Here is a 21,687-nt window from a genome sequence, read left to right as displayed (position 1 = left end):
ATACAACAGTTAGCTATTCATACAAATAGTTGTGCTGGCCAAATTATTGTTACATGGAATAGGCACACACAGTAAAATGATTTAATTGAACCATTCTTATGTATTGACATATTGAACTACTATAATTAATTCAAATATTTTCACCATCTTTTATTAAAAAAACGATAGAGATCTGTAATGTGACAATAAATCATATACCGAGTATTGTATGTTGTGCTGACTATTTGGCTACACACATTCAAATACAAATTATTGCATTCGTGCCGTGACCTATTATATGCTATTAATACCGAGTTGTGTGACCTAACTTGAACGTTTTGTTGCCTTTATAATGTGGGTGTGCAGCTAACCTTACAAAAAGATTGCAGCCAGAGTACGTTTGCTTGAAATAACTGATTTGTACTTGATGACTGAATGAAATGCACGACCGTACCACCAGGTGGCGACAGTATATTTTGCAATGGGGATGAGACGATGCATAGACACTAAAAGTGCTACGGGACCGACCATAGCAAGAAAAACCAAGCTTGAGAGAAAGAAAAGTATTATTGCAAAGCGTCTTTACATTTGTTTATGCATTAGTTCATTGTGTCATATTGGTAAGTGAACGGACATTTTTTTTCCAACCCTTTTTTTTAAAATTCGGTGTATCGAAAATAACAAATGTAAACAACATCATTCGGGTCTGGGAAAAATAATAGTGGGATTGGATACATTTTTATCAATGCTAACGAATTGCTACCACTAAGCTATATAGGATGCTAGCTACACTAATACATCTTTTATTTTGCACTAATTTAGATATTTGTTTCTGTTGAAGATGTACATGTAGATGGTTGATGACACATCAGCTTGTCATTCTACATTTTATACAAGCAATGGGTTGGCTCGCGATTTAGATGCTGCGCAACATTTACGCATATCCGATTATAAGACTGATGCCTGATGGATTTAGACAAAATTATCTATAAAAAATATTTTATTAAAAAGTGATATTCAATCAGTGTCGTTACATTTACAATTGTCGTAGCTGCTTGCGATTCGAATAGTACTTGGTAAATTGATTCAACATTTAAATTAAGGAAATTATAGTAGGCCCTGTTCATTTTCGAAAGATTTTTTAGTCTTATTTGGCATTTGTTTTTAGGCAATTAAATACCTGGGCAACTGTAGTTAGACAAGGGTATCTGTAGGTGCACATGACGGATGTTAGTGGTGTCACAGCCTATGGATAAGTCTGCCTAGTTACTAAAAAACAATAAAAATAATGCTACGCCTCATATGTAATTCAAATAAGTTATTTATTTCAGTCTTCTAGTTTAGACTTTTTCTATATACTTACTGATTGCAGTCAAACCAATCTAGACAATAATTGATGCATATGCCAATTGAATTAGACCAAAAAGATTCAAGACTCATTGCTCCGCATTGTAGCTTGGCATTTATTGTGTGTTTTTGATTCTTTACAGCATCAGGGGAAGATGTTCTACACATGTGGTCCAAATGAGGCTATGGTCGTATCAGGTATATTCTCTAATCATGACAGATATATTATCCATTTATTCTGGTCCAGCTCTCTCTGCAACAGAGGTTCCTAGCAAATTGACCTGGGTGGGCTTTCTTGTATTTTTCTCTACAATAAAATTATAAATGGCATATATTAACTTAATCTATTCAATCCTATCGATCACATCCTATAGTTGTAAAATGGTAGTGCTGTCATGCTTATCTTACCATCCTTTATCTCTCCCCATCTCCCTCAGGGTTCTGTCGTTCTCCTCCAGTAATGATTGCTGGAGGAAGAGTGTTTGTGCTTCCCTGTGTTCAACAGATCCAGAGGTATACTGTCTCCTTTCCTGATCATCTCTGCAGACACATGTACAGCCCTTTGCTTTTATTGAAGTATATCATACATGGATGTGGAATGACCCTATCTTTCCCTCTATTCCCTTCTTACAGGATCTCCCTGAACACTCTGACGCTGAACGTGAAGAGTGACAAAGTCTACACTCGCCATGGAGTACCCATCTCTGTCACAGGCATCGCCCAGGTCAGTCTCCCCATCTATCTGTTGCCATTTCTTCCTCAGCTGATGTAAGTGCTGTTCCGTCACATCACCAGTCAGTTAAACATGTTTCGACACCATGGGTTTTATCACAGTTGTAAAGGTTTCTCTTTATAAAGCTTTGTATTTTATTCTTTATTGGATAGAGAGACAGTGGGAAACATCGGGATAGAGTTTTTGCTGAAAGAGCAGTGGGGCTTAGTCAAACCCATGATTGGGTATTATATGTGCATCGAAGGCAGCAGCCTTGAACGCTAGACCACTCTAAGCCAGTAGTTATCAAGCAACCTATTAATCATGTTTGCTATCTGTTTCACTAGTAATGTGTTATTACAGCATTATGTTATAAAACATTTCAAACTTGTTTTTGGCTGCATGCCCTGAGAAACCTCTGACCTTTGCCATGTACTCTCCAGATGAAGATACAGGGACAGAACAAACAGATGCTGGCCGCAGCCTGTCAGATGTTCATGGGGAAGTCAGAGGGCGAGATCGCCCAGATCGCCTTGGAGACGCTGGAGGGCCACCAGAGGGCCATTATTGCCCATCTGACTGTGGAGGTGAACGCAATGCATTTAAACGCCCATTCGTCACAGATAAGTTTGAGAAGACAGCAAAATTTGAGACCATATTAGCTGTTCAAAATTTGATTTAACCTTTATTTAGGCAGTCATTTGATGCATAACAAAATCCAAAATAGAATACAATAATACTAAACCAAAGCCATATAAAACATCATTATGTAAAGCACATCACTAAATATCCCTCCTTAACAACATCCCCAATCAAAATCTAAAATTGCCATTGCAGCACAAGAACATCCTTTCAGCGATGCGGTACCAAACTCAGTGGAAACGTGGATAAACTCAAGATGCTACTTATTATGAGAACGGCATCAGCAACCAGGATTCAATATAGAAATCCCTACTGGCCAAATCAACATTTACAGATAAACAAATTGCAGTTTATAATCTAATTTTAATGCTATAAAACTACCTGGTGTTCAACATTCTCATGTCACCCCGCTTCCCAGCTTGCTCCTTTGGCACCCAGTTGAAGCTCACACTTACTACAAGAAAATGGTTCTTACCTTTAGAAAGAGCAAGGGGAACTGACCCCCCCTGCCTTGAGGCAACACTCAAACCTACATCTCTTCCCAAGCTCTTCAGGAGGGCAACTCCTGCTAGGCCCACTCAAACTAGGGCCACTCAAAGATTTCTGTTCTTCCATCCCAGTGGTGGAACCATATTCCCCTTGACGCCTCTCAAACCCCTTTCAAAGAGTATAACTCAAACAAAGCAACAGTGATATTTTATGGCATTTTGTTAATTACACTTAATAAAAAACATGTATTATCAGAATGTAGGCCCAAACACGTTATTCTTCCACCCAGGAGATCTACAGAGACAGGAAGAAGTTCTCGGAGGAGGTGTTTAAGGTAGCCTCGTCCGACTTGGTAAACATGGGAATTAGCGTGGTCAGCTACACGCTCAAAGACGTTCATGACGACCAGGTTAACATCCTTTCTATTTCCAACCATAACTTGATTTCTGCCACTGCTCCAGTGCTAGGTCAACAATGCCTGAACTAAAAGCATACTGCATGCCGCTATCCTCTCTGTGGTCCAGGACTACCTCCACTCCCTGGGCAAGTCCAGGACAGCCCAGGTGCAGAAAGATGCCCGCATCGGAGAGGCCCAGTTCAAGAGGGATGCTGTAATCAGGGTGAGACACCTCAACCCTCTGTCTGCCCTATCAGCCTTTTATCAGTCACCTTTTCTTTCTCTTGGTTTTTCCCTATCCTTTACATTTCTCTTTCTTCACTCTTTCTCAAATGTTCCTTCTCAAGTCTTCTTCCCATTATTTCTGTCACACCCCTGTATGTCTGTAGGAGGCCCATGCCATGCAGGAGAAGATCTCGGCCCAGTATGTCAACGAGATTCAGATGGCCAAGGCTCAGAGAGACTATGAGCTGAAGAAAGCCTCCTATGACATTGAGGTCAACACCAAGAAGGCAGAATCTGAGATGGCCTACCAGCTGCAGGTACTGTGTCCATGATAACATACTAGTACATGGATATACTAATACAAAAATCATTTTGTTTTCATTGTTTAAAAAAAATTGCACAGTAAAGTGTAACAAAGACCTACTTGATATATCACGGCGAATTCATCTTAGTTGGCTAACAGGCCTGTTGCATATTTGAGAAGCGTATTGAAACCCAGTCTTAAAACAAAAAGTAAAACACAAAATATTCAAGTGCATTGAGGAGAACATAACCTCTTAAAAGGCCCTAAGTGTTCTACTGAGTTCTTGGTCTTACCATTTTAACTCTCCCCCCGTCAGGTGGCCAAGACCAAGCAACGCATCGAGGAGGAGAAGATGCAAGTGAAGGTGGTGGAACGCTCTCAGCAGATCATGCTCCAGGAGCAGGAGATCACGCGCAGGGAGATGGAGCTGGAGGCCAAGGTCAAGAAGCCAGCCGAGGCCGAGAGATACCGCCTTGAGAAGCTGGCTGAGGCGGAGCGGTGAGTCCCGCTCGCCGATTTCTCAGAACTTTCCCAAAGTTGCTCTTTTTTTCTTCAGAAATTCTTGTTTTGTTTAACCTGAAAATGTTCTACACTGACACTGATTCACATGCCAACCCAAAGTGGTGACACAATGACAAATATATGTTTTTCCTCCCACAGTGCCCAGCGCATCATGGAGGCCGAGGCGGAGGCAGAATCTATTAGAGTGAGTGAGCGTAAAGCTAAGAGTAATGTTCCAGATGGGTTCTGAAAAGTTAAGTGCATTGACAGTAAATACATGTCCCCAGAAAAGCATTTAAATACTCTGTCACTAAGCCATGTTCATGCAAATAAGTTAATATTCGTATATACGTTCAAGTCGCGTTGCTGGTTAAATGAATACATCGAAATACTGCACTCGGTTAAGCTCCACCCAGAGGAAGCTGCCACAACACAGCATGCTAATAAAACCCCGGAACATTCTCTGTGTACTCAGATTAAGGGAGATGCCGAGGCCTTTGCCGTGGAGGCGAAGGGGAGAGCCGAGGCGGAGCAGATGGCAAAGAAGGCCGAAGCCTTTGAGCAGTACAAGGAGGGAGCCATGGTGGACATGCTGCTGGAGCAGTTACCCCTGGTGAGAAATCCCTTTGTTAGCTGAAGATGGCCTGTTTTAAATCCACAATCACATATTGTCAGTAGATTTGTACAAAAATGTAATTGGATCCCTTGTCTCTGGGAGAGCTTCTAGGCAGTGAGAAACGGGGTGAATAGCTTTACAATGTTTCTCCATCCTCCTCCAGATGGCAGAGGAGATCAGCAAGCCCCTGGGGCAGGCTCACAAGATCACCATGGTTTCCAGCGGGGGTGCCGAAGTGGGCGCGGCCAAGCTCACAGGGGAGGTGCTGGACATTATGACCCGCCTTCCAGCTGCCGTGGAGAAACTGACTGGTGTCAGCATCTCTCAGGTGAAACAGCCGCACCAAGTGAGCTTGATGTATCATAGAATATGTCAAGATGGCCATTATTTACCAGGAAGTTCAAGATTTTCAGAACTATTCAGCAGTATTTTTTGTCATTGGCTTGATGACTATTAAACTAGATGAATCAGTTGTCATATCTGGGTGTGAAAAAATTTTCCAGCATGAGGAGAGGGTTGTAAAACCTTTTGTCGGTCTCTGAATTCCTTACACCAGCGGTTACTAATTCTCGTCCATAGTTACAACACAGAGTAGGATATATAAAACTGTGACAAACTGCCATATAACACATAAAACTGGAAGAGCACAGGTATACCAGGAACATTCTACGTTTTGAATTAGGAAATTAGTTTTTTCAGAATGTTAGTTGATGTAGTCAACTCATGTATCCTTTTTTATGAATTCCTGCTCTTGTGGGTTTTCTGTAGTAAGACTAGTTTCTCTCTTTCACCTAACCTCCCCTCCACTCTCTCAATCTGTCTCCAGGCGACCACTCGTATGGGCTGAGGAGATGCACCAGGGCTCAGGCAGACATTTCACCGCTCCTCTGCCTGGCTGTAGATTCTGCATGTCTACTATTGCAGCCTTACGTCCTCCAGTATGTTTCAACAACAACATATCTATATCTCTTATCTCTAATAGTAATCCTCTTTTCTATCCGTGTCTTAATGACCCTTTCTATGCTTATCTCAACGTTGCACACTAACACTTTTTCTACCTGTCCTTAACCGTTTTCTCAACGTTTCATCTTCATTCGCCTCTCGTTTCCCCGTTTCATAACTGCCTGAGTACACTGCCTTGCTGGCGATCCCTAAGTGCATCTTAACTGCCGAATTCAACACAAATGTGCTGTCAAATCTGCCGGTACTTTCCTTATCAGACTCTTGCTAATCAGAAAACCGGTGGCAAAGGCCAATTCCATTTTTCACTTGGTAGTTTTTATAGTTTGACATAATGGAATTTGATGGAGAGTTGTCATGGCTTTGTTGGTACTGAGTTTGAATAGTGTGTTGTGATCAACAGTGAATGTACCAATACTAACCAATTGAAGAATCTGATATTGTAACGGATACTTGCAAAAGGCTTGGGGAAAAGTAGTATGACTAGGCCATTCAATTCAGTTGTAGTTTCAATATTATCATTATTCTCCATGGGTGTCTATTTGAGAAATGTGCGCTTTCACAGTGATTTATCTATTACTGTTACGACCCCAACAAGCTTTTCATGTTGTTTTCAGATTTTCTTAAAGTGAGTCATTAGAAATTACCTAGTCAAAAAAATTATGTAGAAATTCTAACAAATGTGACTTGTGTAGTGCTTGGTGACGGGTTGAGTCCTTTCTATACCTATTGAAACAAAGGTATGTGACGTTATCACGGAATATTGCAGTTCTACCTAACACTGTCAAGTTGTAAGATGTATGTTACAATGTTAGTCAGGATGTACTGTTGTTGCTGTGTTGAGGAGGGCCGCAGATTGACTGTAATAGAAGTTGATAATGAATAATTAAGGGAGACAGTTTTTTTTTTTAAGTTGGAAGTAGAATGCAAGGTGTCATGCCCGAAATAACCAATTCAAACTAACGCAAGTTGTGTTCGAATTCATTACAATAGCATGATTTTTCAGGACGTTTAATTGTAGCAACTTTTCTGGTTTATGCACAGAAAATGGCCAGTTCACTAGGAGAGACATTCCCCAGTGTCAGTGGTTCTTCATCATTCAGTGATTGCCTCGGATCAGTCGGTTCAATAGAGCATTCAGCTAGTCTAAGGCCCTAGTCTGATTCGTGTCTGATGTGGCTGTAGTGATGAGCAAGGCTGGACCGACCCCATAGCACGTGAGGCGGACCATCAACTTGACTCCATGTCGCCCTCTACCTCACCATCACCACACGCTTATACTTTCCCGTTTGTGAAACACAAGATTGTGCATGTGATTATTATATAATGTATTGGTTATTTTTATGATTTGTCAGTCTGATGATGTCTTGATGCACTACTGTTATGGGTTAATTACTAAACCAGGGACTGAACCAGAGGATCCAAAAACAGCCAAAGGACCATAGTTTGGGATATTTTTGATTACCTGCTGTAATTATTGTAGAAATGCCACTACTGTACCTGTTTTAAGTGAAGTATTTTAAGCTTTAATCAATTTATACTGTTTATGAAAATAAGAAACTCTTATTGTGACTCCGCTTTTTATGTGAACGTTTCACATTTATTTTACGTTGTGAAGGACAACCTGTTCTGAGCCCCACCTCCAGTTCTGGCTGTGTCATAAAGGGTTTAACCTTCAGTTAAATCCAGAGTACTCAAACCTCTTTATCCTCATGCTGTTGTTCGGTTCCATCTTTGAACCAATGAGACAATCTGTTTTCATGTCTTGTTCTACCAAGGAATAACAAGTGGTTGCTAATATATTCATATATGGCATGTTGGGCTTATTTAAGTTACTGATATATTAAATGAAAATAATAGGATACATTTAATGGGAAGTTGATTGGATCCATTTTATTTTAGTTATATTTAAACTGTGTGTGTTAAGTGTTTCTGAGGACATAACCAAACTTGGAATGTGCCTCCATTGTTTTACATTTTTTTTGTATCTGCACTGCTGTCATTAGGAATCCAATCATTTTTACTCTGTAGGAAATGTATACTCTTGAATTACTGATTATCAAATACATAATTCCTTCGATTCCAAAACCACAACCCTGTCCCCTCTTGTCTTCTTTTTGTGTGTGTGGGTGTGTAAAAAGGGGCACCGTACTTGAAAATGTGCATCCCAAACACACTCACCCCACCAATCCAACATAACATTTCAATATAATTTTGGTGTATAATTCAACTGTTTACCGTACCACACCTTCAGACTGCCTGACAACACCATGTCTGGATGCAGTCAAAGGAGAGTAAGACAACACGCTTTGTCATCTCCTACTGTCTGCCTTTATTGTCCTTATAAGGAGAAACAGTCTGTTCAGATGAATGTGCACTGTGCATATACAGCCAGTGTAGCATAAGGGTAGTTAACTGTATTAAGAGAGATAGTAACATTAATAAGAAGAGTGAGAACTTTGTTATTGGTATTTCAAAAGACACAATGAAGTACAAGGAGTATACATAAGAGAACGGGCCAATCACGAGCCTGCTCGATAAACACAGAGCAGAATACACCTCTGTGATTGGACGGGTTAGAAATACATTTCAGCAATTCGGAGATCTTTTGTGTTTTTCTATTTCGTATGCATTTCGATCTCTGGTCGGCTTTTAGTGGCAGAAAGTTGTACATCCTTCCCTTTTTTGAATGAAAAAAGTTATTTCTATATACATGTACAGGACTGATTATAGTAATTTCCAATGGATAATAATGAGGGTAACATTGCTAGTTGCGTACAATAACAATAATGAAGGTAGACAGTAATATTCAGTATGAAAGGTTTTTAAAAAACTACTTGTTAACAGTACCTGGCAGCCATTTCTTTGTCTTGTAACACAATACTCATTCTACACCATCTCACTTGCTTTGCAAGAATGAGTTGGCGTTTATAGAAAAACAAATCATTTTTAAATACAAAATCTGCTCTCTTTTTAAGATGGTTCTTACTCACCTTCCTTGCACAATCTTTCTCATGCCATTCGTTCAAACATTCCACTGTTGGTAGAAAAATGCATACATATTATAATATACAGTACATACAACAAAAAAAAATACAATGCGAAACTGAAGGGAAAAAATACAAGATTGATTAAGTGCCTTCTTTATGTCAGCCCCGCTCTCTCCCTCCGAAGTCTTCTCCTTTAAGTGCATTCTTGGAACCATTCATATATCATCTCTTCATTCAATACTGGACTACACATCCCATACATGCTTTTCCTCTCAGCTCGTCTCTTCACTCCCTCCGTTCTTCAGTCTGACTGAGTCTTACCTCATATATCCATCCACTCCATTGCCCAAAGCAGTGCCATTATATTTTTCAGTTAGTTCTTTGTCTTTACCAGGGAGGCTGGTAGGGGGAGAAATGGGAGGGCGGCCTGTTTGAAATGGTTTGACCACTGTGCCTTCGTTCCATTCCATCCTCTGATTTCAAAGTGACTCCGGCCTCCGCCCAACCCTCCCCTGGTCTGTCCATCCTCCCGCTCTATGAGTTCATGTGCTCCACCTGGATGGCTGAGGTGGACACGGTCAGGCAGAGGTCCTTGTGGGCCGACATGTCCGCCACGCTGACCTGCTTGTACTGGATCTCGCCGGCCGACACCGTCTTGTACTGGTGCAGGTCGAAGGGGCACGGCACGCCCTCCGTCTGCGTGTAGCTGCCCTGTTGAGGGTTGTTGGGGTTAGGCTGGTTCTGGCCTGACCCCACGGGACCGCCCCCCGCGTTGGCCCCGCCTCCTCCTCTCCCGCGGCCCCTCCCCCGGCCACCTCCCCCGGGGGTGTGGCCCTGGGCCTGCTGGGCGGCGACAGCGGCTGCCACAGTCAGGGGGTCGGGGTTGTGCTTCCGCATGTGTTTCATCAGGTATGTCTCCTGGATAACAGGGAGGTATGGAGCGGGTGTGAGGTGGCCGGGTGGACAGTGAACACTTACCATCTTGGGAACACCTACTACATACAAACTCATTTAGATGTAGTCTATGGAAATGAATGGGAGGGAATACAGGCTTGGTTAATATAGACTACTGCAGAAAGGGGGAAATTGTATTTAAAGTAAAATGTCCAGTGAAACTCTCCCTTCCTTTTCTCTTTACTCATAGCCAAATAATGTTTTTGTGGCCAACGCATGGATAACATTTTTTTAAATCGCACCGGAAATGTTAATCTCGAACAGATGAATGCTTGATATTTCCTCGGAGTGTGATTTGATTCTCAGTTCAACGTTTAACAACCGGTATACAACCACATCATTCCAACATAGAAATGCTGCTCTTTAACCCCAAAAAATGTTTTGGTGAAGGAAAAAAATATTTCACTTATACTGTAGGCTATTAGAGATCATATTTAACATAAATAAAGAAACACTGGGCAATTACTTTAACCACATAGCCAAATTATACATGTAAAATCCTATAAAACCCTATAGGTTGGCACCAACAAATCAAACTACTAGCTGTTTAAATGTTTTCACTAACAACCAACTTACAGCAACCTGAAGTAGTCCTTCAGGTAATCTAAAACTGCAGTAACTGAAAGAAGTAAACACAGTGAATTAGTCTCCACCCTCACATCGCAGTAGCCTCTCCCCTAAACCAGGACATCGCTGAACATCATTGCCTTTGCCTCTTTCACACGCTGGGAGAACCTTATATCTTTTGGGACAAAAAGGGGTGTAACTTGATGCAGTTGAGCAGGTGGGTAGAGGAGGGGGTCAGCCCGGCTTACCGAGGTGTAGGCGCGGTTGCAGAGCCCACAGGAGTACAGCTTGGCGTGCTTCACCGTGTGAGTGGACAGGTGCACCTCCAGACTGGCCGCGTCCGTGTAACCACGGTTACAGTTGTGGCACTTATACGGCTTGTCTTTGTTGTGCTGCCGTCGGTGAGACTGAAAGAGTTCATTATCATGACACGTCCTTTGTGGATACCTTATTAGCTGTTCATAATGAATTCAGAGGTGAGTAAGTGTTAGGAATGTGTGCTCTATTGGTTGGACTTGTCAACTGGATGCGGAGATATAGTCCTACCTGTAAGTTGGATAGCTGGGTGAATGCTTTCTCGCAGCCAGGATGGATACATTTGTAAGGTCTGTCCCCAGTGTGGATCCTATGGAAGTGAAACAGCCTGTAATTAACTACAGCTTCCAGAAACCCCAGCCAACCCCACCACTCACAGGACACATCCCTCACCCTAAGGAACTGATAAGATGATGGAAAAAGACATCCAATTCCACATACAACAATCAACATCACTTAACAGCCCCCAGCACCGACTGGTGAAAACACAACACGTATCTAACCAACCGCTCCCTTTAACTGTAGGACAGAACGAGCATTAGGTAGTCTGGGTGAACTGGGGTCGCTTTGAGATGAAGCAAGCGGGAAACACGACAATGCAGGCAATGAATAAAAGGGAAAAGCAAACAGAATAGAATAGAACAGAGCGGACAGGGACGTATCGGGCTTGGTAGAATGTGACTGTCGGTCGGTCTCTGCCCAGCCGGTTTTACCTGTGGTGCTGCTGTAAGTGACTGAGCTGCCTGAATGTTTTCTGGCAGTAGGAGCAGGTGTAGGGCTTGGCTCCACTGTGGATGCGGATGTGTTGGGCCAGGTAGCTGGAGTTGGCGAACGACTTGGAGCAGTGGGGGCACTTGTGAGGCTTGCCCTCCGTGTGGTTTCTAACGAGGGGGGGGGGGGGGGATGGAGAGAGAGAGAAGAGGAGAGATTTATAGTGTATATCAAATCAGAAGGATCTGGAGATCAAATCATACTGAAATCACCCCCCCCCCCCAGTTTAATGACTGACAGTGTGCACTTTTCGTTGTCGCTGTGTCAGAGTTGCGGAACACAGTACGAAAACAGACAGCAGGCACAGTCACCCTTCCCTTTCTCTCGTTTTCTCTCTCTCTCTCTCTCTCGCTCTGTCTCTCCACCTCGGTTATGCAGCTAGTATGGTGTGGTGCTTCTACTGAGGCCTGTTGCCGTGGAATTTGAGTGAAGACAAGCGCTCATGTCTTCATCTTGTCATTTAAGGCTAGCATCGGGGAAAGGGGCGTGTGGTCTGAGGTCGAACTCGGGACAGAATGGAAAGGGACCACTTCACAGACAGAATGTTGAGGTACCACTTCACAGACAGAATGTTGAGGGACCACTTCACAGACAGAATGTTGAGGGACCACTTCACAGACAGAATGTTGAGGGACCACTTCACAGACAGAATGTTGAGGGATCACTTCACAGACAGAATGTTGAGGGACGACTTCACAGACAGAATGTTGAGGGACCACTTCACAGACAGAACGGAGAGGGACCACTTCACAGACAGAACGGAGAGGGACCAATTCACAGACAGAACGGAGAGGGACCACTTCACAGACAGAACGGAGAGGGACCACTTCACAGACAGAATGTTGAGGGACCACTTCACAGACAGAACGGAGAGGTACCACTTCACAGACAGAACGGTGAGGGACCACTTCACAGACAGAACGGTGAGGGACCTCTTCACAGACAGAACGGTGAGGGACCTCTTCACAGACAGAACGGAGAGGGACCACTTCACAGACAGAATGTTGAGGGACCACTTCACAGACAGAACGGTGAGGGACCACTTCACAGACAGAACGGAGAGGGACCACTTCACAGACAGAATGTTGAGGGACCACTTCACAGACAGAACGGAGAGGTACCACTTCAAAGACAGAACGGTGAGGGACCACTTCACAGACAGAACGGTGAGGGACCTCTTCACAGACAGAACGGTGAGGGACCACTTCACAGACAGAACGGTGAGGGACCTCTTCACAGACAGAACGGTGAGGGACCTCTTCACAGACAGAACGGAGAGGGACCACTTCACAGACAGAATGTTGAGGGACCAATTCACAGACAGAACGGTGAGGGACCACTTCACAGACAGAACGGTGAGGGACCTCTTCACAGACAGAACGGAGAGGGACCACTTCACAGACAGAACGTTGAGGGACCACTTCACAGACAGAACGGTGAGGGACCACTTCACAGACAGAACGGTGAGGGACCACTTCACAGACAGAACGGTGAGGGACCACTTCACAGACAGAATGGTGAGGGACCTCTTCACAGACAGAACGGAGAGGGACCTCTTCACAGACAGAACGGAGAGGGACCACTTCACAGACAGAACAGTGAGGGCGGTAGCGGGAGGAAGGGAGAATACACTAATTTCAAGAAACGTTCAGAAGGACTGGTTGAAGTGATGCACAGATAGGATACTTGTGTCAGGAAAAGACAGGAAGGAAGCGATGTGCAAACATTTGGTGTGAAGACAGTGAAGTGAAAACGCTTTAAAACTACTTATATTCCGTCAGCTATTAAGATTATAACAACCACATAAGTGACTTTATATCTCAAATAAATTAGCAAACCAGACATAAAGGCCCTGACATCCAGACATTTTAAACCAGGCGGTGGACAAACTGAAGGTGTGGTGTCTACCTCCCTGCTGATGCTTCTGTACTCTATCCCTGACAGGCGTTTGTTCCTTCAGTCGGAATAACTAAATAAGGCATGTCTGCTTGAATGCGAGTGAACGTGAGTGGAAAAAAAGACCACGGAAGCTGACAGTGAGCAGATGAGGAGGCATGAGGACAAGAAGAGAGGAAGAATGGACATCACAGAATGAATAACAATGACAACGCAATCAACTGAAATAAGGACATAAGTGATATATATCACAATTCATAAAAATAAAAACATTCATCCAGCCCCGCCTGTCCTGAAAAACTAGCCTATGAAGGGGCCGTTCTGACAGGCAACGAATGGGACTGCTGCTCAGTCACTCGTCACCAGCGTAGATACACTGGCCTGGTCAAATCTAAACCTACACATACAGTGAGGGAAAAAAACATTTGATCCCCTGCTGATTTTGTACGTTTGCCCACTGACAAAGAAATGATCAGTCTATAATTTTAATGGTTGGTCTATTTGAACAGTGAGAGACAGAATAACAACAAAAAAATCCAGAAAGACGCATGTCAAACGTTTTTATGAATTGATTTGCATTTCAATGATTGAAATAAGTATTCGACCCCTCTGCAAAACAGGACTTAGTACTTGGTGGCAAAACCCTTGTTGGCAATCATAGAGGTCAGACGTTTTCTTGTAGTTGGCGACCAGGTTTGCACACATCTCAGCAGGGATTTTGTCCCACTCCTCTTTGCAGATCTTCTCCAAGTCATTAAGGTTTTGAGGCTGATGTTCGGCAACTCGAACCTTCAGCTCCCTCCACAGATTTTCTACGGGATTAAGGTCCGGAGACTGATTAGGCCACTCCAGGACCTTAAAGTGCTTCTTCTTGAGCCACTCCTTTGTTGTCTTGGCCGTGTGTTTTGGGTCATTGTCATGCAGGAATACCCATCCACGACCCATGTTCAATGCCCTGGCTGAGGGAAGGAGGTTGTCACCCAAGATTTGATGGTACATGGCCCCATCCATCGTCCCTTTGATGCGGTGAAGTTGTCCTGTCCCCTTAGCAGAAAAACACCCCAAAGAATAATGTTTCCACCTCCATGTTTGACGGTGGGGATGGTGTTCTTGGGGTCGTATTTGCAGCATTGCTCCTCCTCCAAACACGGCGATTTTGGTTTCATCTGACCACAACAGTTTCATCCAGTTCTCTTCTGAATCATTCAGATGTTCATTGGCAAACTTCAGACGGCCCTGTACATGTGCTTTCTTGAGCAGAAGAACCTTGCGGGCGCTGCAGGAGTTCAGTCCTTCACAGCGTAGTGTGTTACCAATTGATTTATTGGTGACTATGGTCCCAGCTGCCTTGAGATCATTGACAAGAGCCTCCTGTGTAGTTCTGGGCTGATTCCTCACCGTTCTCATGATCATTGCAACTCCACGAGGTGAGATCTTGCATGGAGCCCCAGACCGAGTGAGATTGACAGTTCTTTTGTGTTTCCTCCATTTGTGAATAATCGCACCAACTGTTGTCACCTCACCAATCTGCTTGGCGATGGTCTTGTAGCCCATTCCAGCCTTGTGCAGGTCTACAATCTCTTTGGTCTTGGCCATGGTGGAGAGTTTGGAATCTGATTGATTGATTGCTTCTATGGACAGGGGTCTTTTATGCAGGTAACAAGCTGAGATATGGAGCACTCCCTTTAAGAGTGTTCTCCTAATCTCAGCTCGTTACCTGAATAAAAGACACCTGGGAGCCAGAAATGTTTCTGATTGAGAGGGGATCAAATACTTACTTCACTCATTAAAATGCAATTTTATATTCAAATTATAGACTGATAATTTCTTTGTCAGTGGGCAAACATGCAAAATCAGCAGGGGATCAAATAATTGTATATATCTGCAGTGCTGTCACACAGCTATGTTTTTACATCAATATTAGTGGTAGTGCCTAAAAACAGGTTTTATCTGTGTATCTGATGCAATGCTGCTGCGTGTCGTAATGACGCAATAAAACAGGACATGGATAGAAATACAACAATATCAGTACCATGTAGAGATGACGATAAGACGGTCCTCAGGATCTGTCTCGCGTGCTAATGACTTCAACGACATGCTGGGCACATTCTACCAGACCACTTCCGACATATTCTTCAGGAAATACATACGCAGTCGGACGCAATCGTCTTAGAACAACATCACATTCCTCAGAAGCATGCAGCAAAGACGTACTAGATGACAATCGGTAATGTGTTTGACATCCTGGCACTTAAATATTCGTCTTCACGTCACATTCTATAGAACATTCTGGTTTTCGGGCCTACGGTGTAGAAGGCAGTCACTGGTCTACAAACGCTTCGATCCTGGACTGTCTGTTGACCCTAAAATCAAGCAACACGTACACACGCACACGGCAGGCAGGAAGGCAAGCAGGCAGCAGTACCGTGTGTGCTGCTGTAAGTGACTGAGCTGCCTGAATGTTTTCTGGCAGTAGGAGCAGGTGTAGGGCTTGGCTCCGCTGTGGATGCGGATGTGTTGGGCCAGGTAGCTGGAGTTGGCGAACGACTTGGAGCAGTGGGGGCACTTGTGAGGCTTGGCCTCCGTGTGAGACTTGGCGTGGATCTGCATGTCCGACTTGCTGAAGAACGTCACGGCGCACATCCGGCACCTGGGAACGAAGGGAGGGGAGATGAACCCGAGACGCGGCGTGGCAGACGGCAGTCTGTCTGAGGAGGAGCTGAGCGGTGGGGGTGATAAACGTCGGGGGCCAAGTTCTAATAGTGAGTGTGTCAGCCGGGCGGGGCTTACCGGTACGACTTGGTCCCGTCCTTGTTCCCGTGCTCGTCCTCGTCGTTCGATAGGTCGTAAGGGTCGGCGTGGTGCTGTAAACCAACCCAACAAGGTATTTTATAAACGCTGTTTGACCAATTCTGAAGTAACGGCACGAACACATACAGGCTGATCAATAGGGACCTGACCTACTGATCTAAATGCCATGTTCGTGGAGTCATGAAGTATTATGACCTAAAGGCTGAATCACCTGTCCCCCGGCCGCCAGGTGGGCCAGAATCAACGCATCACTTCCCGGGGGGAGGGACGCCCGGGGCATCACCAACTTCTTCTTCCTGCCCCGCTTCCCGGGCGTCGGCATGACAACCGGAGGGATGATCACATCATCTTTCTTGTCTGGGGGGGGGGGGGGGGGGGGGGCATGACAAGATGGATGGGGAAAGGAGAGGTTGGGGAAAGGAGAGAGGGATACAGCTCTGAGTAACAGACTGAAGAAAACACACGACACATCCCAGGGGCCTGTCTGCTTCTGTCGGAGCATCGTCCAAAAGCTGCGAAAAGAGTCTGTTACACTGCCTAGGGTTGTTCCTGGACAATTTTGCACAGCAGCAAAAAGGAACCAAATGGTTTTATGTTATTTTGAATGGACCAGATATTGTGCATTGATTTTTGGAAGTCAGTTTAAGTATTTTTTAATCAACGTTTGGATGGAAGTGAGCCACCAGGAAACACGGCAGCAACATCAGTGGCAGGGCGTTATAGCATGGCCATCTAAAAACCCTCTAGAAGGTCAATTCCACCTCATTCCAAAGAACACGAGTGGCAGACCATCGATTCTAACCCTAACCCCTGAGCATACAAAAATTCATCAGGAAAAAGGGACATCCAATCACCTCGTACATTTTAAGGCATTTTTGTACATTTGCTTTACCACTTTCACCCAGCTTAACAGTATCAACCAATAGACGTGTAACCCTGAAGAGCAACTGGACTGCACAACCAAACCGTGCTTCTAACTGTCTGCCATTGGACACAGCCACGACGTGTGGCATGGCCAGAGGCTGCAGGATAGTAGGGCTGAATGATGGCATAAGGGGAGGGGGTCATGGGCAGGGTGAGTCGTGGTGGAGGGGATACTCACTGTGGCTGTAGAAGTAGAGAGAGGAGTGCTGGCCGCTCTCTGACAGAAACCGAAACAAGAGAACACACTCAACACACGGAGCGCCATACCCGGTTCCCTCCCTCTCTCGCTCTCACCGCAGAGGGTCGGGTGGGGGTTGGATCAGGTTAAAGGTTAGCAGACGAGTGAGGGGGCGGGGGCGGGCTTTCAGCGTGTTGCTGGGGTTAGCTCAAGCAGCGGTGTGTGTGGTGTCGTGCGTGTTGGGTTGTGGACAGAGGACCGGGATCGTAGAGGTTCAATACCTGCATCAATGACGTGTGTGTGTGTGTTGCACGGAGCCTGCAGGGACAGGTTTGCAAGCCGGTAGAGGAACACAAGGTGTCGTAGCGGGTGGGGGGGGGGGGGTGGGGGCACAGAAACAAGAGTTTGGGGTAAGCGGGGAACGGGGCGGGCAGGCGAAGGGGGACGTTTTACCTGTGTTCGTGGGGTGAAGTGCGGACACTATCATGGTGGTGGCGGGGGCTCCGGACACAAAAGACTGCGTGGAGGTGGGCTGAGAGACCAGGGTGCCTTGGGGCGTGGTTATCACTAGCCCCGCTGAGAGGGAGACAGAGACGGTGACCCGGCTGCACCACAACGCGTCCAGAGAGCCGTGGCGCACACATCAAACAAACCCAAGACCAACGGCGCGCGGAGTGCGTTCCCCAGAATGATGCCCCAAATATTCGAAACACAATTTCTACCCTGTTGTTTTTAGCGGCTGGCGAAACGTCATACAACACGGGACGAGGCGGTGAACGACCGATGAGGCGTCTGGCCGCTCGACTCACCTGCCGTCATGATGCCGGCGGACTGGACCGGCACCACCGTGATGTTCTGCGAGGTGTGAGGCTGATGCAGGTGGCCCCCGACGGCGTTCAGCTGGACGCCGCCGCCGCCTCCCTCTTCCTGTTTGGGCACCACGCGCCCCGACGCGTCCATCGTGAGCACGGCGGTGGGGTAGTGGGAGGAGGAATGGGGGAACGAAGGAGAGCCTTTGTTGTCGGGGCCCAGCTGCTCCTTCATCTTGTTCAGGAACATGGCGTTCTCGATCTACGGAGGAGGCGCATGGGAAAGAGGGGTGGAAAACAGAGAGAAAGGCAAGACAGAGCATGGGTGAGGTGCCATAAGGAAATGAGTAGAGGTGGGTGGGGTTGACAGGGGGAATGGGGGAGAGGGGCAGAAGTGATCATTTGTGGAGGCTTGTTTCCTCGTTACTCACACATGAATAATAGTGTATTGGAGGTTTTACCATCCCCACCAAAGGTGCAAGTTCATTATCCGTTAGAGCTAACTAACAAGCATCGTGTCTTTAGTTTCGACACCATGAACATTTCAAGATAAGGTCCAATAATAAGGTTTCTACCTGTCCTTGTACTGTGGGAACGGGAGACCAAAAGTATGATGAGTTGAAATGGGAATCTTCCATTATTTCTGTAATTGAAAAGCAACATAACTTATAAACACCTGCTAGCTACTCATTGTCAGTTGAAATGAGACCATGTTCATCTCAAGGTGATATCGGGCTGAAGTTCTTTGCCTGTGCAACTATAAAGCATATCCAAGAGTAAATGAAAGAAGGGTTTGGCTCTAGGGCACGGCGAATGTCAAACTGTACAAATGCAGAACTAACATTGTGTTCTTAACTGTCATGCATTTCGCCCACTGTCTATATGCTGACAGTGAGGTAGGGAAAAAGACGTATGGCCTATATTGTCTCCATGGCCCTGGGACAGAGATTTATAAGTTTTGTTATTGGTCAGTATTGTAAATGTCATGAGTAACAATTTACATGCAAACTCATGCAGAGCATAGTAGTGGTGGTGTATAGACATAGCATTTGCCTGATGGCTAGTTAAAAAGCACATTCTGTGTAAGATATTTGTCGAAAAATGCAAGTATGGATACTCTGCAGATTGTCTGTAATTTGATAAAAACAGCATTGCATGCATAATACACTTTTAACACATGTAAATGATTATGACATGCACTGAGCTGTTGTGTCGACTATCATTTTTGTAAAAATGGAAAATATGCGTCAGTGAAAATCATCCTGCTTGGCGAATAACAGGGTATGTTATTTATTGCAACTAGCTAGCTTTCTTAACTTACTACCCAAGCAACTGATATGTGTCTGCGAACCATTCTAATAAGGAACATTGAACTATGTTGTGAAGTTAGCAATATTATTTATTATCCCAGGATAGGGCATATAAGACAGTTTTCCAGACAACGGGATGGCCAGTACCGCATAAGAAACACATAATCTACCCTTTATTTTAGCTCAATGACTGGTGGCCCGATTGAATGCATGGACTGCTTTTGGTGTTAGCTAGGTAACATTGTTAAACTAGCTAACGTTAGGTAGCTGGCCAAAACAACAACAGAGATATCCAAGTTAGAACATAGCGGCTACCTAGCTAGCTCCTTGAGGTTACCGTAGCTAGCTAACTTGCCTCCATTAATTTCAGCTTTTGTTAGCTAGCTTGCTACTATGCGGCCTATTATTCAAGTCAATAAACAAATAAACTTCCGCTTGAAAACAACAATGTCCCACTCCCTACGCCTCCATCCCTCTCCATGTTCGTCACACTGAAAAAATAAAAAAGGAGAAAAAAAAACTCGCAAATAAAAAAAACGAAGAGAGAAAAAAACGTCGACGCCAATGCCCCTGTGCGAGACGCAGCTTCATGCAGACTTCCGGCTGTCCTTACAGAGCGGGGAGAAGCAGCTCGAATGAGTTGCTCTGACACACAGAAATAATTAACAATTGAGTAATAACTCGATGTTAATTACCGGTGTTGGTGATTCCCTCTCAACCCTGGGGGTCCCTCGGGTCGGGACAGTTCGGAAACTTAGTCCAAATCCGCCCGAACCCTCAGATTCACGGATTTTTTTCCCTCAATTTTTTTCTTTTTCCTTCTTGTGTGTCTACTATCTACACTTCCGGTGCCGAGAAATTGATTTCCGGTTTTTGGGGTCCTGTACAGAACTATTATAATTAATATGATCATATATTCTGTTATCCTTTACATTTATTCATGAGGATTTTACTTGTGTTATTGTTCTTGGCCTTCCACTTTCAATGATGGCTGCTACTGTTTGCAACAGTAGAGGAGTGCACTTATTTTACAAAAAACTAAACATTTTATTATCTAAATGCTTAATTAAAACTAAACACTAAACTAATACACAGTGTCTGTTGGGTGTGGTCCAGTTTAACCCAAGATGGAAAAAAATTTATGTATGTGTCCCTATTACATATTCCTCAATTATTTTGTGTAGCTACATTATACCTCGATATCATGTTGTGATTCCTCCAACAGTGGTCTGGTCCTGGATAAGACCAATTATGCTTATTTTCAGATAGTGCCCCCAGATAAGTCTGTTATTGTACTATCAATTTTAAGTTAATCATGGCCATCTTTGACAGTGCTGCCCATGACAGGAACAACATACAACCATGAACACCTTAAGATACATTCACATTTTATTCATTTGTCAAATGGTTCAAAATTATATACATATATATATATAACTGTTGATGCCATATTAAGCCTTTATTGCTACCTAATAACAGGTTTAATAAAATGTGTTTGGGAAATAGTGTATGATGGGGAAAATTATCGGTCAGCATGATCCTGGGATCTATATCTGATGCAAAAACATCTTATTCAGGAAAACAAACTTTTGATGAATAGGGAAATTGGCCAGCGTTGATTAATGTTTACTATAACAAACATTGTGCTTGGGCTTCAAAATGTGGCAATGTGTTGTATGGCAGCACCTCTTCAATCTGCTGAACAGATATGGCATGTCCCAGAGAACCCTCTAAAACTTTTACAGATGGACTATCAGGGGCCTTCTCTGGCTGCATCATTATCTGGTCTGGCAAGTGCAACACTGATCTCTTTGAAGGGAGGCTTTATTCCACCTAAAACACCATCACTTCAGGAGCGTTATATCCAGGAAAGAGAGACTGAAAAATAGCTTCTACCTCCAGGGCAACAGACTGTTATCTGACCACTATTGTGATATGCACACACACAACCCAAAATCTCATTCCCGCACCCTCACCATGGTACACACAT

At 44.4% G+C, this 21,687-nt stretch overlaps 2 protein-coding genes across 11 annotated transcripts; one reads left to right on the top strand and one right to left on the bottom strand.

The window, feature by feature from the left end:
• Window positions 1–462: 462 nt before the first annotated feature.
• flot1a (flotillin 1a) lies at window positions 463–8,266 on the top strand. The gene is made up of 13 exons (XM_010901442.5): window positions 463–599; window positions 1,470–1,524; window positions 1,764–1,839; window positions 1,960–2,050; window positions 2,482–2,625; window positions 3,459–3,578; window positions 3,694–3,789; window positions 3,956–4,108; window positions 4,412–4,593; window positions 4,756–4,801; window positions 5,072–5,209; window positions 5,376–5,540; window positions 6,039–8,266. The coding sequence occupies exons 2-13, from the start codon at window positions 1,482–1,484 to the stop codon at window positions 6,057–6,059; spliced, it is 1,275 nt and encodes a 424-aa protein (XP_010899744.1). The 5' UTR covers window positions 463–599; window positions 1,470–1,481; the 3' UTR covers window positions 6,060–8,266.
• A 32-nt stretch (window positions 8,267–8,298) lies between these two features.
• Window positions 8,299–20,540, bottom strand: znf384a (zinc finger protein 384 a). Of its 10 annotated transcripts, XR_004576264.1 has the most exons (13): window positions 20,393–20,540; window positions 18,963–19,030; window positions 18,388–18,649; window positions 18,032–18,154; window positions 17,579–17,617; window positions 16,688–16,833; window positions 16,456–16,529; window positions 16,091–16,315; window positions 11,712–11,879; window positions 11,230–11,308; window positions 10,932–11,090; window positions 9,484–10,080; window positions 8,299–9,209 (listed from the first exon to the last, which is right to left on the bottom strand). XR_004576264.1 is itself a non-coding variant. In XM_029122805.2 (12 exons), exons 2-12 carry the CDS (start codon window positions 19,023–19,025, stop codon window positions 9,697–9,699), a joined length of 1,722 nt encoding a protein of 573 aa, XP_028978638.2. In that variant the 5' UTR covers window positions 19,026–19,030; window positions 20,393–20,540; the 3' UTR covers window positions 8,299–9,696. The 10 variants fall into 10 exon arrangements, 9 of the variants coding, with proteins under 9 accessions (XP_028978638.2, XP_028978644.2, XP_028978639.2 ...); XM_029122805.2 differs by having other exon boundaries at window positions 8,299–10,080; XM_029122811.2 differs by lacking the exon at window positions 9,484–10,080.
• Between the last annotated feature and the right edge of the window lie 1,147 nt (window positions 20,541–21,687).

Source organism: Esox lucius, chromosome 10 (assembly GCF_011004845.1).
Source record: "Esox lucius isolate fEsoLuc1 chromosome 10, fEsoLuc1.pri, whole genome shotgun sequence".
Classification (NCBI taxonomy): domain Eukaryota; kingdom Metazoa; phylum Chordata; class Actinopteri; order Esociformes; family Esocidae; genus Esox; species Esox lucius.
The sequence above is the reverse complement of the archived record's forward strand: the minus strand, read 5'-3'. Positions and strand labels throughout refer to the sequence as shown.

What these genes read in the sequence shown, in the direction of transcription:
- znf384a (XM_029122805.2), bottom strand. Translation starts at nt 19,025, where the DNA reads ATGGAAGATTCCCATTTCAACTCATCATACTTTTGGTCTCCCGTTCCC. An exon ending in CACTTACAGCAGCACACACG is followed by an intron (nt 11,880 to 16,090) that starts GTACTGCTGCCT and finishes CCCCCTCGTTAG; the next exon opens with AAACCACACGGAGGGCAAGC. An exon ending in GCAACCGCGCCTACACCTCG is followed by an intron (nt 10,081 to 10,931) that starts GTAAGCCGGGCT and finishes CCTGTTATCCAG; the next exon opens with GAGACATACCTGATGAAACA.
- flot1a (XM_010901442.5), top strand. Translation starts at nt 1,482, where the DNA reads ATGTTCTACACATGTGGTCCAAATGAGGCTATGGTCGTATCAG. An exon ending in AGATGGCCTACCAGCTGCAG is followed by an intron (nt 4,109 to 4,411) that starts GTACTGTGTCCA and finishes TCCCCCCGTCAG; the next exon opens with GTGGCCAAGACCAAGCAACG. An exon ending in CTGGTGTCAGCATCTCTCAG is followed by an intron (nt 5,541 to 6,038) that starts GTGAAACAGCCG and finishes ATCTGTCTCCAG; the next exon opens with GCGACCACTCGTATGGGCTG.